At 42.2% G+C, this 18567-nt stretch overlaps 1 protein-coding gene across 1 annotated transcript in view; it reads right to left on the reverse strand.

Annotated features, from left to right (window-relative positions):
- The window catches only part of LOC126272664 (uncharacterized), a 71662-nt gene extending 64314 nt beyond the window's left edge, over positions 1–7348 (reverse strand). Inside the window, exon 1 of the mRNA XM_049975677.1 lies at positions 7124–7348. Within this exon, the coding sequence (XP_049831634.1) occupies positions 7124–7166 (43 nt within the window). The 5' untranslated portion in view covers positions 7167–7348. The remainder of the gene's footprint in view (positions 1–7123) is intronic.
- Positions 7349–18567: the final 11219 nt, after the last annotated feature.

The raw sequence follows: 18567 nt of genomic DNA on the forward strand, positions 1-18567 counted from the left end.
ACATGGCTGAAGGCGTGGCACAGTACCTGCGACCACATAAAATGGGAATTACAAACAACAAACAGTGGTGCTCAGAAGTTTTCCAAAGGTCAGCCTGGGGAGGAAACTCTAACCACAGTTTAGGTGAAATAAACAGCCAAGCGTAACACTAAACAACCGAGTTACACTGAGACGTACGGACGGCTGACGAACCAACCAATCGCCTAATCAATTCCCATCCACCCGACCAACAGCACGACAACCAAAAGTACCAGTGAAGACGAGGATCGCAGCAGGATTATGTCTCAACAATTGGCGTATAAACACAGTCAAGGCACAATAAACACTCAAAGAGAAAAGGAGAACAACACCAAGCTCTCGAACTGCACGCCGTGCCGGACAGCATCAACACAGTGAGGAAAACACACTACCACAAAAGTACGCTAACGACCGGGGCAGGTAACTGGAATGTTAACGGCCACAAGGCAGAAGATACCATTGGTGCACTTCACTAATAAATTATAGTCATTTCAGAGGGTTAGGGTGCTCACTTATTTCCAAGTCCGTATCGATCTTAGTGCTGAGTTTTCACTTAGAGGCGCTTTGACGTTAGGGGGTTGTTTCCGCGTGTGATCGCTGGCCGGAGCTTAGCTGGTGGCGTGTGAGGAGGTGAGAGGTGGCTGCCTTGGCGTGAAGACAGTCCGGCTCGGCTGGGGTTGTTTGCGACTGGACGTCGAGTGGGGCCCGATGGGAAGACCGGACCGTGATTTTACGGTTAATAGTGTGTACAGCCGCGTGGTGTGCCGTTTAGCCGGCCGGAGTGGCAATGCGGCTATAGGCGCCACAGTCTGGAGCCGAGCGACTGCTACGGTCGCAGGTTCGAATCCTGCCTCGGGCATGGATGTGTGTGATGTCCTTATGTTAGTTAGGTTTAATTAGTTCTAAGTTCTAGGAAACTGATGACCTCAGAAGTTAAGTCGCATAGTGCTCAGAGCCATTTGAACCTTTTTTTTTGGGGGGGGGGGGGGGGGGGTGGCGTTTATTTTGATTCGCAAGGGAAGCAAAATCTCGCCTGTTGTAGTTTGTTGAGCCTGAGTTTGAAATACCGTCTACGTGCGGCAGGATATAATTTCGTCCTCCTGTCTCTCCGTCGCTGGGATTGCTATCCTCGTTTACCGTCCCATGGATGTATATCGATGGGGTACGCTGCTCTCCGTACTCTACTAGACGCTGGTGATGGAAGTGCGTCGTTCAGCGGCACGTTAGCCTGGGTGCTTTATGTTTGATCTTCAAGAACATAATCTTCGAGTGGCACTCCTTAGAGTTTGCCTTGTGCAGTTAGATTGGAGTTTATTTTGTCTTGTGGTGCTTCCGCTTTCCGTCAACGAAGGTCAAGCTTGATTCGACACTCCCTTGAGACCTCAGCAGGCGGATCGGAGCCACCTTCGCGACTAAACGGAAGCCTTTGGACTGAGAGGTCTTGTGTTGTGCATATTGTTCATAAGTTGTTGTTTTGGTATTAAGTTGGCTGATGTTTCTTATGGATTTCCCGGCATTTGGTCTGTTGTCCGTCCCGGGCTAGGTCTCGTTATTTTGAAGGTCGGTCCTTGTTTTGGCTGAGTACGATTCTGGTTTACTACCTGGTGGCTCTGGTAGTATGCCGGGTCGCTGTGGTTGTGTTGCATTTTGTATGGGGCTGCGTGCTAGGAGCCGTGGAGCACCATTTGTGTGAACTGCTTCACTGGGGAGTACTGATCGGGCCATTCGTGGTCCTCTGATGTATAAAATGATTTTATTACTATTTTAAAGTAACATTATCACTTAAATGATTTAATTCTAGTTGCGTTAATTGCAACTTGGGTACTGAGAAATTTAGTAATGTAATTACGGAAGATTTAATAGTGGCACATGCCCCTTTACCTGTTCCGCAATCTGTTAATTACTGAAAGACCTTAAGCTCATACTCATATGATGTGATTTTCTTAAATTATTGTATTTTTATCTCATGTCATTGTTTTTTTTTAAATTTTCTGATCACTGGTGTACTGTTCCAAGTATTAAAATGTTTCAGGTAGCTATTACTTGGGTGGAACCCGAGGAACCGCAACGGAGAGAGTAGTTGCGTGCCTTACGTGTCCGTTGTTGGCGCGGCCTGAGGTCCGTGTTTGTTTTGGTGCACTTGAGTTAAGTATTGTGTTGCCTCCTCCTTTGCGGCCCCGTCGTATTATTCTCATAAACATTTCCTTCAAGGAATTTCAGTTAATTTTATACTAGTATTATTTTAATTTCTTACAATGGTAAAATTGTGTGGCCTTCATTACGCACAGTGTTTGTCATAGCGGAGTTGATGTGCCATTGTAATTTCTTAAACTCCATTGTTTGTGCCCTTCGTGATACACATTGTTTCTTATAATAGATTTCAGTATGGCAATTATAATGTCTCAAATATCATGATGTGCGTGTGTAATGGTGCAATAAATGGATGATTGTTATTTCTGTTTTTGGCACCCTTCATGCCTCCTTTCTTGTCCCTACTGGTACGCTAACCTTGTACTTGTGTTAGGTAACTCACACCACAGAGGTCAAATACCATATATGGAGACGGCTGCAAAATGTTGCCGATTCCAACACACCATCACGTTTCTGCTTGCAGGGACAGCCCAGGATGCAACAACCAGCAATCAACGAAGAGATGTCACAACGGTTGAGCTTTCATGACAGGTTCACTGATTACTCAACTCCAGTATGCAGGTGCGTTGGGCGACAGACTTAGCAGTTCTTGCAGCTAGTGCCACACAGTTCCAACTCGCGTGTACGCCGACAGCGGTCCTGGCCTGATAACACGCTGCAGAGACTTTCTCTCTGCTCTGCCGCAACAGACCAACTGCCACACACACCATGACACGGAAACGTAACTGCCACACCAAAGAAGTTACAACAGTACTAGTATCGATAAACGCTGCTACTGCCACTGACGGAGGCAAGTGAGCAACTCGCTCAGATAGTAACTGAGGGAGGAATAAGGCGCCACTCGATGGTAACAAAATGCCCAAAACGGAAAACGGTATTAACGCGAGCTGACCACGGCTCACAAAGCTTATAGAATCCTCTGTTGGGTTTTTAATCCATACTACCACACTAATATCGGCCACAAACCCCTTGACATTTTAGCTGCTGAGCGTCTTGCGTCTGTTGCAACTTCTCAGATGGTTTCAAATTTGCGTGAGGAGTTCGTAGTAGTCATGCGGTTAGCATTGCTGTTTCTCTGTCGCGCGATCCTGCCTTCAGTTCCCGCTGGGGTCGATTTTTCTTCTACTCGCGTTTGGATGTGTGCCTCGTCATCATCATTTTATCATCATCAACGTGTGGCGTCAAATAAAAAGTTTTGCACGAAGCTCCCGAGCGGCTCAGCCGGTGTCTTTCGGCCTATAAAGCCGTACAAACATTTCATTTCGTTTTACTGATTCGGGAGCGCAGGCGCGGGTAACAGCTAGAATACAGTTCTTACGGAACCTTCAGCGTGTTTAATCCATGCCAGTACGTACTAATATTTATAAATGTGAAAGTAACTCGGTCTGTTATGTTCTCACGACCAACCGCTGATACGATATCTGTGAAATTTGGCGTGGTAACTTTAAATCTAATGAAGAAGATAGGCTATTTTAAAAAGTATGTAGTAAAATAGATTTATCGATTTGAAGAATGTAACACGAGATGTGGAACAGTAATAACTCTTTGAAAAGCTACTTACTCTTTCACTTTTGAACTTAATCATATTTGTGAATTTTTTTTATTGGCTGATACGTTCTTTGAGATATGATTCAACTTTACCAGTACGATGCTTATTCAATTTTCAGTGTGTTTAATCTATACTTCTGTACTAATACCAGTATTATTTATTTCAAAAGTAACGTTTTCACGACTCTACCGCTGAACCGATTCCGATGACATTTAGTATGGAGATAGCTCGAACTTCGAGGAAGACCGTAGGCTACTTTAGAAAGTTGTATGTTTGTGAGTATTATTAACACTTGCCCGCACGGTTAGCCGTGCGATCAACCCACGACTTTCTAGAGTGGGAAGGAGCGCCTGGTCCCCGGCACGAATCCCGCCCCGCCGGTGAGCCGGCCAGTCTGTGGATGGTTTTTAGGCGGTTTTCCATCTGCCTCGGCGAATGCGGGCTGGTTCCCCTTATTCCGCCTCAGCTACACTATGTCGGCAATTGCTGCGTAAATAAATTCTCCACGTACTCGTACACCACCACTACTCCACCACGCAAACGTGGGGGTTTCACCTGGTGTGAGACGTTCCCTGGCCCTGGGGGGGGGGGGGGGGGGGGGGGGGGGGGAGGGGGGGGGGGGTACACCAGTCACCGGAATCGCACAATAACTTTGAAATAGTGGTTCGGCGTGGGGCGGCGAAGGGGTGAAGTGGACTGCAGGAGCCGTCGTCGCTTTGTGGACCACTGCGGCTGCGTCGGGGACGGAGCCTCTCCGTCGTTTCTAGGGCCCCGGTTAACATACAATACAAATTATTAAACACTTTGAAATATGGTATAAGTGAGTGGCATGCAGACGACTCTCCGCTGTTGATGGCGACTCTTAGTGTCTATAAATTCCGTGACTGTGCAAATCCAATGTTATTGCTGGCGTGGTTTACCAAACTGAATTCCTACACCATCTAGCGTAGCTGAACAGTCTTAGTGGACTCTAAACCCGAGAGCCACATTTAAAATCATTACAATAAGCCTCGCAAACGTAAGTCTGATTTAGCAACGTGTTTTTCTGAGAGAGCTGAAGCTGTGAAAGTTACTCGATTTCAGCTAACCTCAGAGCAATCTCGTGTTCCCTGAGCTTGGATTCAGAACGTCATGCGGCCGTAAGAGCTACACAGACATTAGAACAGTCTCAAGCCCGTCTCATTTTAGACGCTGAGCATCACAGGTCTCTTACAGTTTCCAAGGCGCTTGAGGACTCACAACGATGGCGTCATTTAAAGACTGTACTACAAACAGGGGGTCGTACCTTTACATGTCTTAAAATTCTTATTTTCATTTTATCTATTATTTAATGAGCATTTCATTAATGTGACTGCGTATTATTATTATTAACTTATTTTTATTTATGGTTTGGTTCAGCGATTCATTTTTACTGTTTGCTGCTTTTATTTAAATTGAGTCCTTTTAATTATTTTTGCGGTAGTTATGAAGTCTATATTGCTTACTGTTCTCCGTAAGTTAAAGAATACGGTAATACCATATGCGTTTCGCAGCAGCAGATCTCGTTGAGTCTCCTTGCTGGAAATTCTCCACCTGAATTCGCTAAAGATAATTTATCGCTCTACGGAGATCGATCGGTACAGCCAAGTGCTACGCTGTGTCATGTGTATAGAATGTGGGGTCCAACTTCAGTTCGTGAAATTATTTAGGTGTTCAGAGAAATATTCTCGACGAATCCCAAAACCGTATAAAACTGCAGATTCGCATCATCAAACCACACAACACTTTCGAACGACTTGCGTCTTTATAATCACTGAATATTTCTTTTGAAATGATTAAGGGTTTTGACCTCTATGCACCTCATACTCTTTTTGTGCTTTTACATGTATTTATTTCTTCAATACAATAAATCATAGATTATTGCCTTAATGACGGCTTCCAACAATCTCCTCTCAATCCGACATAGAACATCTCTCTTCCAATGACCAACATGGAATAATTATCTCTTTGCCGTAGCTTAATACATTCTATATATCTTTGTTATCGAGTTCGCACGGAGATGCTTAAATTCCACAGAGCATTTATCTCTCGCGCAGTTATTTTTCATTTATTGTCGCATTAATTGTCCGTCGCACTTCAATTTTACGTCCCAGAATGTTATGATAGGGTACGTGGAGGCTTATGGTAAGGCTGCATTTATTTATGAACAATGTTAAAGATGTTTAAATTCCACAGAGCATTTATCTCTCGCGCAGTTATTTTTCATTTATTGTCGCATTAATTGTCCATCGCCCTTCAATTTTACGTCCCAGAATGTTAAGATAGGGAATGTGGAGACTTATGGTAAGGCTGCATTTACTTATGAACAATGTTAATCATAAATAGGTTATCATTGGGGGATGGTCCTAAAATGGTATCGAGAAATGGTTGGTATGAGTGGTCCTGGTGGCAAAATCTCACATCCAGTACTTGGTAAGCCAGAGAAACCCCTGAAAACTCTACTTCTGCAGGAATGTAATGAATCGAGACATTTTATATATAATTACACCATATAAAGCATGCTTTCACAATGGACATACAACAAGATAATGAAAGACGCAATCATTATGCACCTACATACTGACACTGCATATTTCTATACATACGTTTCTATACGACTAAATACACATAAATCTCCTCAAATTAGTTGCTTACTCACTCACCATAACAATACTAATGATACGCGAGCGAACAGTGTGTAACAGTTCTATAATACCTGTATGACACTTACTGTTAAACCCAACCTTAATTTTACAATTAATATAACGCTCCTGTATCCCCTATTTTGATAACGAACATTCGTCTAGTAACCTTATATAGGCATGGACAAGCAAATGAAATCAAATCAAATAAATATGTGCAATGTGGCGTTTCGAATATGGGGCACAGAACTGAGAGGGCTCAACGATAGCCACTGTCCCATCATTTAGGCTGACGCTGTATTGCACTAAAAGGCACATAAAGTACATGGAAAACTTTGACCGTCGTTTTCCCAGAAACCGTCGAATATCTATGGATAAGCGGAGAGGCGTGTTTTGTTACTCTGGCTCCTCTTCCACTGAGCGAAGTTTCTGGGAAATCGTGTTCTGGCGCTTCCCGTGTCCTCTTGTCAGACGCAGACTTTCAGCGTAGGCGCTCATACATTCTACTACCAGTACTGTTGCAATGTAACCGTTACTTCCATTCTTGTAAAGAGCTGATCAGGTGTAGAAACTACCACAATGGCTACAAAACCGAAAGCTTCAACATAACAAAATAGTAATAGAAAATACAGTAAGCAGGCAGCGTGCCTAAGCGTCCATTGCTGCCAACCTATCCGTAGCAAACAAAAAAAATCAACACAATAAAAGGTACCATATAAAGGCAAATTAAAAATAATCGAATTACCCCACACTGCTGTTGACTTCCGAGTTCGATGATGACCGACCATGCAAGTAACGGTGTGAGAAGTCTACCGAGGGTGCCAACCAGTTTCTTCTATGAATCGCAGCTGCCGCTTGTTTGCAGTCTCTATAAACAGGAAACAAGGCACTTGCAGAAAAGCACTGAAGCATGATCAAAGCTGTGCAGCTCCGCTCCACAAAGAATTCCCCGAATTGTCTATAGGAATTCAATTGTTCGCCTACAATGTCGGAAACAAACGAACACAAGCTGCTATTTATCTTGTCCTGGCGACGCAAGTATACGACCTCGATAGCAATGAGACTTCAGCTAACAGCGAAAGCGATTACAGCAGGTTTTTACCAATTTATCATTCTGTTCTAGAATATTTATTCTGACCCATTACTCGACAGCGCAGATGATGTTTTCATTCGCTATTACGATTTTACAACGTAGTTCATCGTTCATTTATTGAGAGATGCTTGTATTCTATATCGAGTATTTATAAGCAGTTTCACATTTTACCGCTTCTGAGAAGCCAGATTCTTCCCAAAACCGGTAACAGCCACTAATTGTGAGATCGCTGTATTGGAACAACAAATCACACTTGCCACTCCTCCTAAATAGACACTTATTGCGCATACCACTATGACGTGGCAACCGTGCTGCAACAGAGCCTCACATAAACTGCGGCTACTACCGCAACTGTTTCACAAACTAACTGAAAAACGTGGGGATTGTACATTAGTACTGGAGCGTGATTTTACCAACAAAAGTTCGAACACTACATCCGTATTTTCTTCTCGACAATAGTCGCGACGCAAACCTCAGTTACAGCTTCTTGAATATGACATCATTGCGGTGGTATAACTGATCAAAAAATGACGAAAATACAACTGGAAAGAGAGAATATTTGCACGTTTAAACTGTGAGAAAGAAGTAGTTAACGCAGTTTGAGTCTGGTGTCTGTGTCTCTTGACAGTTGAACACTAGCGGAATGTGCTCTAAAATATAACTTTCTCTTAAATATTATCATATATGTCATCTCCTTTTCAGCTAAAATCTAATGTTCACACACAAAATTAAAGTAGACAATTCCACTTTGTCGACGAGATACAGCACACCGGTATCTAACATGCAATGCAGCCGGAATGGGAGGTCGTAAGCAGCGGTCGGTCATTGTCAAATGGATAGTGTGATTTCTTCTGTCTACAGAGACGAGATGAAGTCTGATATGCTTGTCTGCGACACACACCTAAGAAGCATGGATTACAGATCCTAAGGTACAAAGCTTCTGGCTTATGTACATCACACCCAGGCTAATTCCCTAAATTATTAATCAGGATAGCTATCCCAGTCGCATTTTTGTTAAGTGCGTGGCATAGCGTTGAGCTAATCATGTGATATGACGACATGCGTTTTTTTCCTAAATCTCAGGTTTTGTATTTAAACACGCGTGACGCCTGGTGAGAATGAAATGAATATGGCTCGGAAACCAATGTCTTTAACAACAACCAGCAAAGTAAACATATGAAAGACGTAAAATACAACGGAAAACTTACTACATGACATGCATCACGGCTACTCTCTGAAATAGTGCTAAAAAATAAGAACTTTTTAAGGAAGTTCTTCCAACATCTTTGCTTTGTGCGATTCATTAAAAGACATAAAATCATGATTTCATCCATTATATATGGTTTTTGAAAGCCTGCGGCTGTGAAGACACGTCGCTATAAATAAAACTTCTACTACCAGTCACGATCTTTCTTTATTTGATTTTCGCCCGACGCTTTTCGGGAAATGATTCCTACTTCGAAGTGGGAATCATTTCCTGAAACGCGTAGTGCGAAAAGTAAATAAAGAAAAATCGTGTCTGACAGCAAAAGATTTATTTATAAACAAACGTATTAACATAATATCAAGCTAACATCCACCATCACAACTGGTGATCAATTAAACAATATATAAAAGCAGATGTTACAGTTTCCAGGCCTAAAACAGAAAAACAGCCATGGTCTTTGTACAATATTATTACAAAAATAGAGACTTACTGAAGATGATATAGGTTTGGAAATATGATGAACAAAGCTGAAAAAAATTGTTTTGCTGAAGGCTGAGTTTTAAATCCCGAAATTTGTTGTAATTGGTCAGCCTGCTACACGTCGCTAAGTTACATCTACATCTACAGCTACACAGATATTCCGCAGGCCACCGTACGGTGCCTGGCGGAGGGTACCATATACCACTACTAGTAATTTCCCTTGCTGTTCCACTCGCAAAGAGTTCGATGGAAAAACAATTGTCTATATACCTCGAGATGAGCTCTAATTCCTGGAATCATAGATTTTTCGCTATTTTATTCAGGATTCAGAACAATGTCTAAACTTGCCATTTAATGTGTCTAGAAGTTTCATGGACGTCATGGGAGACAGAGGATGAGATTTCAATTGAGTTTATATGTTATAAATTTCAAAGTACCTTCTGTACATTACAACAACATCCGTCGTAGACTATTTTCACAACACACACTTTTGCGGAGTGGCGTTGATTATGGCCTATATATATTTTTATCTGCAGAAGGATGATTTTCATGGACCTCGTGCTCTTTGGCAACGGGCTTATTTGAAGGCAGAATGTTGCTTAAAATTACTTACATTTTTTGGCAGCGTCGGTGTAGCCATAAGCAGCGTATCATATCATCTGTCGACCGACTGGCGGATGCATGGTGGCACTTTACCAAAGATGTCGAGTAACTGCTGGTCCTCGCCCTCCCCGTGCGTTTCTTCGGCCCGGCCTCGCTTGTCTGGTGGCAGAACGGACTTCGCAAACTGGTGCGTTCACACTGCTTGCCACTATGTTCAAGAACTAGAATGCCGTACGTGTGGAAACGCAACGCGGTGCTACTCACGAAGCTTCACTAGAGTCCGGCAGTTCTCCGTCTTCACCTTACTGGACATCGTACATCCCTGACACGGAAAAATGCTAACACATTGTTAAGTGTACTTGACAGTCTAAACTATTGGACAAGAAACCCTTCACCAGCGGACGCACACCAGATCACTTTTCGAATTAAGTGAAACAATTCTACGTGCTCCGAACAGGGAAATAGAAGAACGAATTCTTTAGTGTGTCCGTTGCTAGGCAACTGTACCAATCGTTGCACAAACTGTCAGTCCCTTTTTTGTATCTAAAGCCTTGTTTGGAGATAAGGCAAGATGTGGAAGAGGTATTATAGCAAATTTAGCAAATCAGTATGTCAAGATTGGAAACAGAAAATTTTTTAATGCATTTTTTTTCACCAAAAGCGTTTTCAGTGCTGCTGTGTCCTCGATACTCTGTTGCATGTCCCCAAACTTCATCCAGGTGCCAAAACTTAGAGAAAGGTTTCCAAACATGCGTTAGCAGATGGCCCAAGGTGTTTTGCTCCGAGTTGTGCTTCCTTTTGGAGTTCCAGCACTTAAAAGATATGAGACGTGGTTTTTGTTGACTACAGTTCTACCAGCTACACGCCTAACACTGTATTTTTTTACTCGAATAAAATGTTGTGACTCAGTATTAATGGCGCTTTGAACGATAACTTTGTTCCTGCTACTGAGGTGAAAACTGAGGTTTTTGAGACCGTGGCGGTGTACAAAATACGAGGCGGGCTATAAAATAATAGGACAATATTGAAAAACATTTTATTTCAAAAACATACTTATTCAGTTATGTGACCATCAGCATGCTCCCCTCCTCAATCCTGACAATACTCCGTTCGAATTTTCTGCTGGTGGAAACAATGCTGGAATTCTACCTGCTTTTTATTTTACTACTTCAAAGGACTGAAGTCTGGTTCATTTTATTGCAGATCTGACCTTGGGAAATGGATAGAAGTCACATCGTGCTAGGTCAGGCGAATAATTGAATTGTGGAACACTGGGATGCTGTACGTCACTAGTAACGTCTTAACAAACAAGACGGTATGTGCCGGTGCGTTGTCTTTATGCAGCACTGACGACTTGTTGTTCCACAATTGTGGTAGTTTCTCTGTTATTTTCTCACGCAGTTTTGCATGAACCTCAAGGCTGGAATTCTGATTAGTAGTTTGACCTAGGCTGGAATGCTGATTAGTAGTTTGACCTTCAGAAACCCAATGAGGATAAATGATTCCATGAACGTCGAAAAAACTTGTCATCGTTTTGAATCATAATTAGCTCATCCCAGCTTTTTCCTCTCTCGCTGAAGTGAATGGAATGGCGTTTATTTTCTTTATTTTTTGGATCACAAGTGAAACACCTAGATTCATGATCTGTTATCGGTCTTTCCAGGAAATTACGCTGATTTTCTGTGGTATTCTAAGTGTCAGTACAAACACGTTCACGAGCTTGTTTTTTGTTCCATTATGAGAATTTTCGGCATCAATTTCGCACACCTGGTTTGCAAAATTTTCCTTATGCACTGTTTGTAAATTTTTACAGTTTCAGCAATCGATCGAATACTCAGCCGACGGTCAGATCGAATCATATTACCTACTTTTTCCATATTTTAATACGTTTTTGGTGTCGAAGGGCCGTCCCGGGAGTGAGCCAGCTTAAAAAAAAAGTCTTCTCACCCATCTTGGAAACCCTTGAACCATTCACAAACTTTTGTACGTGATAAACAGTCTTTGCCGTACTCTTCTTTCAGTAAATGGTAGGTTTCAGTAGCAGTTACTCCAAGTTTCATGTGAAACTTTGAGACAGTTCGTTGCTCTATTATTATACATATACCCAAAAATTTTCCGACAAATCAAAATAACAGCTCTTACACTAACGAAGGACACACTGTGTTTATCTAGAGTCATCATAGGTGCCGCATTTGGCTGATAAGGCTTTGCATTTCACAGCTTTGGTCGTTCATCTTTAGCGCTTGCGTACTTATTCTGTGACAGCATCAGTCCCGTTATTTTATAGCCACACTTCGTACAAGTTCATCTCGCAAAGAAGGAAACAGCAACCAGCCACCTTTAATAATGTTGTTTATTTAAAAAGTAACGTCTTTGCCGGTTTCGATCCGGCACCTTCATTTTCAGACAGCTGTTCAGCGTTTATATTTGTTGTTGTTTGCGTTAGTAGGGACAACGGATTTAATATAAACATGAAAGTCCGTCTGAAGACGGACCTGTCGGTTCGAAACCGGTAACGACGCGATTGCTTAAATAAGTAGCGTTATTAACCGTGGTTGGTTGCTTCTTTTTTTCTTTGCAATCATGTACTAGTAAGAACTTTCTTGTTGGTACTTAGCAGTCGCAACTTTCCTCGTATGGCCCGTAGAAAAATCTTACTTATGTATTCATATTCTAATTTTTCTCATTATTTTTAGCGCTGTTATGGTGAGCTGCATAATTCTGTGGTATCAGAATATCTTATCAGTTTTAGGGTACAAATCACTTATATACAAACATTGTTATTGTTTTCATTCCCCCGATGAATGTCAGATTTGCTACATCGGAAGTTTTCCATTTCTGCTCTTCATTTTTGTCTGATGAAATGCCTCTTGGTAGAGTTCATACTAAACCACAGTAGGTGTAGAGATTCCTGTGCTCTTTCACAAGGAAGCTGAAAGTCTGATTGATCCAATATCGTCTTCAAGTACTTTATTCAGAATATTCGTCTAGATTTCATACGGTATTTGTCTCTACAAACAGAAGTAAGCATGCACAATGGGACACCAACTTGTTTTTCACATAGTTGGAGATGACATAGTAGACAATATTTGTAATTGGCCCATAGGTCCATTAGTAAGGAAGAATCAGTCATAACCCTCAAACCACTACCCTTCGGATTATTAACTAAGGAGCCGAATAAAACAAATTGTTTATAAAGAACGTCCAAGATAAATGCGGTCCATGTCAATAAAACGTACATTCAGTCATAAAAAATATTATTTTGTTAAAAATAAAAAATCTTTGAAACAATTAAAAATCACGAAATATGTTGGAACTGGTCACTCTGCCTTCCTATTAATTTTTTTTGTTCGCGAAATTACATTAAAACTCTTTACATGCAGAACTGTACAGTAACGTCGGTTGTTTCAGTATTCTGTCCTTATGTTTTCCTTCAGTTGGTCTGCTGTTTCAAGGCTACCTTCACATACTTTTTTTTAAAAACATTTCCTCGTGGTAGATAAAAATAGCAAGCAGAGGAGTCACGAACGATGTTGTTATAAATCCTTGAGTATTCAACCTTTCATGTTCCTTTAATTGACAATATAGAATCTCGAAAATCTGATTATAATCGCCTACATTGACAGTGGTTTCATAGAACATAGTGCCGATAATTCGAATACCGGAAACCGCACATCAAACTTTTTTTCATCACGGAGAGGAGTTTATGTACAATATTAGGTGGATCAGAAGCGATTAACGTGTATATTCTCATTGACAAAAAGGTGAAAACAAGATTCTTCATTGACGAAGTACTGTTTCTGTTCAAGTTCGCCACGCAAAATCTTTCTGAGCAACCGCATGCAATACTTAACAATATTTTCTTTATCAGCTGGAAGTAATGTCTGAATATATGAAACGCGATAAGGTTTCAGATGTAACGACCTATGCACAGAATGGCAAGTTGCTTTATTGCCTGTCTGTTGTAGAAGCCATCAGGCATATATTTTGCTGTCAGTAGCAAAATTTCAGCAAAATCCTTCCAACAGTGAACTGAATGCTTACAGTTGCGCTTAAAATCAGTCCGCAGCTCGCGGTCTCGTAGCTAGAGTTGCTGCCTCTGGATCGCGAGGTCCTGGGTTCGATTCCCGGTCGGGTTGGGGATTTTCTCCGCCCAGAGACTGGGTGTTCGTGCTGTCCTCATCATTTCATCCTCATCGTCATGCTTCGTGACAGTGGCTCCATTGGATTGCGAAAAAATTGGGACTTTGTACGGGCGCTGACGACCGCTCTGTTGAGCGCCCCACAAACCAATCACCATCATCATCAGGCTTAAAATCAGAGCCATCACCACTGGACCAGCGTTTTACTTCATCTTATTAACACGACTTTCTTCAGGAAAACTGGAGTTCGGGAACTGCTTATGAAAAATTTTACAAGTCTTCTTGAGTGAATCATTACAGTTGTAAACTTCAACCATACAAACACGCTTTCACGCACAGAATGCTTTCTACTTTGGTAGAATAACTAATAAAGCAACGAAAAGTCTTCAAGCAATAAGCAAAAATCAAAGCTGTGACGGTAAACCAGACCTATCATATTATCGGACGATTAGACGAGCTAGAAACCTCTAAAATAACAACGTTTTGCTTAGGGAGCGGGGAGATTTTATCTTAGAGATTCTGTTCTATAAACGTTCAAACCCTACAGACGCTTCACCAATTTGTCAGGAAGCCCGTGAAACCATTCTACAACGGTTGCGGGTATCTTTACAGATGCGAGATGATTCTTTTAGTTTGAGCATGTGTGGAAAGCGACAAGCTTTGAACCATGGAGCTTAACATAAGCTAAGTTGTCATGAAGTCAAAACCTTGAAGCCAACGTCCGCCATCTTAGTTGCCCCAAAACATTGACTTCAGGTGTTTTGAATATGTCAAGTCGTGAAAGTTGTTTGATCAGAGATGCCAGTCCTCTTTCTTTTGTGCGTGTACTACTCGTACTGACCTTTGTCCAAATTGTAAATGAATATACACTCCTGGAAATTGAAATAAGAACACCGTGAATTCATTGTCCCAGGAAGGGGAAACTTTATTGACACATTCCTGGGGTCAGATACATCACATGATCACACTGACAGAACCACAGGCACATAGACACAGGCAACAGAGCATGCACAATGTCGGCACTAGTACAGTGTATATCCACCTTTCGCAGCAATGCAGGCTGCTATTCTCCCATGGAGACGATCGTAGAGATGCTGGATGTAGTCCTGTGGAACGGCTTGCCATGCCATTTCCACCTGGCGCCTCAGTTGTACCAGCGTTCGTGCTGGACTTGCAGACCACGTGAGACGACGCTTCATCCAGTCCCAAACATGCTCAATGGGGGACAGATCCGGAGATCTTGCTGGCCAGGGTAGTTGACTTACACCTTCTAGAGCACGTTGGGTGGCACGGGATACATGCGGACGTGCATTGTCCTGTTGGAACAGCAAGTTCCCTTGCCGGTCTAGGAATGGTAGAACGATGGGTTCGATGACGGTTTGGATGTACCGTGCACTATTCAGTGTCCCCTCGACGATCACCAGAGGTGTACGGCCAGTGTAGGAGATCGCTCCCCACACCATGATGCCGGGTGTTGGCCCTGTGTGCCTCGGTCGTATGCAGTCCTGATTGTGGCGCTCACCTGAACGGCGCCAAACACGCATACGACCATCATTGGCACCAAGGCAGAAGCGACTCTCATCGCTGAAGACGACACGTCTCCATTCGTCCCTCCATTCACACCTGTCGCGACACCACTGGAGGCGGGGTGCACGATGTTGGGGCGTGAGCGGAAGACAGCCTAACGGTGTGTGGGACCATAGCCCAGCTTCATGGAGACGGTTGCGAATGATCCTCGCCGATACCCCAGGAGCAACAGTGTCCCTAATTTGCTGGGAAGTGGCGGTGCGGTCCCCTACGGCACTGCGTAGGATCCTACGGTCTTGGCGTGCATCCGTACGTCGCTGCGGTCCAGTCCCAGGTCGACGGGTACGTGCACCTTCCGCCGACCACTGGCGACAACATCGATGTACTGTGGAGACCTCACGCCCCACGTGTTGAGCAATTCGGCGGTACGTCCACCCGGCCTCCCGCATGCCCACTATACGTCCTCGCTTAATGTCCGTGAACTGCACATACGGTTCACGTCCACGCTGTCGCGGCATGCTACCAGTGTTAAAGACTGCGATGGAGCTCCGTATGCCACGGCAAACTGGCTGACACTGACGGCGGCGGTGCACAAATGCTGCACAGCTAGCGCCATTCGACGGCCAACACCGCGGTTCCTGGTGTGTCCGCTGTGCCGTGCGTGTGATCATTGTTTGTACAGCCCTCTCGCAGTGTCCGGAGCAAGTATGGTGGGTCTGACACACCGGTGTCAATGTGTTCTTTTTTCCATTTCCAGGAGTGTATAAGACACATTTTTCTCAGAAGCCTCAAATGAATATAGAATGAATAAAATGATTGCTGTCTTCGGTAATATGCTTCATAGCTTGAAATACAAGTAAGTGGAAGAGTCTAACGCACACGGAGAATACGTCTTATATCAGTACTGGTCTGTAAATGATTTATCTCCATCTGAAAAGCTGTTTCTTGTAATTCATTATACATGAATCACGGGAAACGTACAGGAACATAAGGTACCAGCATACCACATGTAACTTCTTATGACACGAAATTTTCGAACGCCCTCTTGCCTACCCGGTAATTCTTGTTAAACTACAGCTCTTAGATTCATCCCTCAGTTTCTCGTTCCCTAGACCTAAGCCCACCGGACTTTTATTTGTGGGGGGGGGGGGGGGGGAGTTTAAAAATCTGTTGTGTATCTAACCTAAATACAATATGCACAGAGACTGCGGGGTTGTATTGTAGATGGCAACATGCCGACTGATTCGCCAATTCGAACGGTGGGCAGTGGGAAACGTTCATATAATTCCCATGGCCTTCAACAGTTAATCTTGTACAACTTGTCTGCTTTCCACTTATGTAGTTTATTTTAAATCGTTGGGTGCTATTTCTTCTTGAACAAAACACGTATATGAGTTGCATCTTTCTCTTTGCTTGTCTGTAAATCATGTTTATAACAGTCGCCTCTAAATTTGTCGCACGCTGCACATGTGTCAGCTCTAGGGCGTCCAAAACTTAAAGTTGATGCTGCTCACTAATATCATTCGATACTGTTTGTACGACACGGCGTTTGGAGAACTTTTCTCTGAATATAACAGATGTAGTTTTCGAATGTTACGTTCTTCTGGTAAATACAGCTGTTTGATATGATGAATGTTGTAACATGATTTGCGGCCGTTCAGTGACTTTATATGTTGATGTACTTTACATGTGGTTCCTCCCCTGTAATAGCCAAGGCGTCTTTAAGAGTAATAGGTGATGCGACGCAATGACTGATCGACATGCCTGAACATACCGTGTTTAACAGTCTTCATTAATATGCACCTTGTTGACATAGCAAAAGTCATGACATGCATCTACATCTGGAATGTTTTTGGTCTTCTTCGCATCATTTACATTGATAAATCCAGTCAGATGAATTTTGCGTATCGTAGGAAGCTATTTAATTGAGTTTCTTAATAAATCTATTCTTTTTCTTAAATGAAACATCCTGAAAACATCTCAGTCATAAGACATTCGTCACCTTTAACGTGACTCATGGACTGTAATGTATTTGAAGATTCGAAATACATCCCAACACTTTTCATTTCCTTGTACTCGTATTCTGTACAAGACCGAAACGTTCATCTTTATTCTCGGACATTTCTGAGGCCTTCATTTCACTTAAGAAACAACTTTATGCACTATCCCGATAACAATAACACCTAACTTTATAGCCGACCTACCGAGAAAAACTCTTTTTTCCAGCCTTCTTTCGAAGCATAATGTGACGAAACTTTACGTTGGTCTTTGCTTTATTGCTAAACGATGTATCAGTCCGAACTTCATTTACAATGCATGAACAGCTGGCCAATATTGTTGAAAATGTAGTAACATTAAGCTTCAGCATTTTAAGGTGAAATCTAAAAGGAGAAGAAAAAGGCTCTAAGTAAGAAATGGACCTTGATCGTTCTTCTTGAGCACCGAGTACACCTTGAGCTTTTTTCTCAAGTACATCAAAACTAAAACATTGATTTTCGAGCACTTTGATAATTTTACAAAAAAAACAAATCTTGCAATGTTATGGTGCCTCTATTCGTCTCTAATATGGCATTATGAAGTAAATTTTAAAGTTTGGTGGACCTTGATCGTAATTCCCATATACCCTTAATATATGAAAAATATTTCTCATTATACACATTAATGTTCATGACATCTGACTAGTACATTGCCCAAATTTATTCTCCTGTATAGCTGATGAAAGCGTAAACAGAAGCAGCAATTGCATTGTATCCTACTATTGTTATTGGTTTATCACAAAGTTTGGTGTCGGCTTATGCACACCTCAAAATGAAGTTAAAAATAAAAATCCAGCACGCTATTCCTGAGAAACTAACACAGAACGGTCTTGCAAGAAATGTTCTGGTAAATGAAGCAAACAGGCTGTTAAAAAGGTAAACTAATGTTTACCTTGTGAAAATCAAGAGTGAAACCAGATGCTATTAACTAAATATTTATTGAAATAAATGTGGAAAGTCTCTTTAGGTGGCAAGCACATATTACAGAGCTTAGACTATCATTACTTGAAAAATCAGTTACATACTTGTTGGAGCAAATTATCAGTTTTACACAGTCTTGGATACTGATACCATTACTCTATTCACATTGTGGTCTTTCCA

The sequence above is a fragment of the Schistocerca gregaria genome, chromosome 5 (assembly GCF_023897955.1).
Source record: "Schistocerca gregaria isolate iqSchGreg1 chromosome 5, iqSchGreg1.2, whole genome shotgun sequence".
In the NCBI taxonomy this organism is placed as follows: domain Eukaryota; kingdom Metazoa; phylum Arthropoda; class Insecta; order Orthoptera; family Acrididae; genus Schistocerca; species Schistocerca gregaria.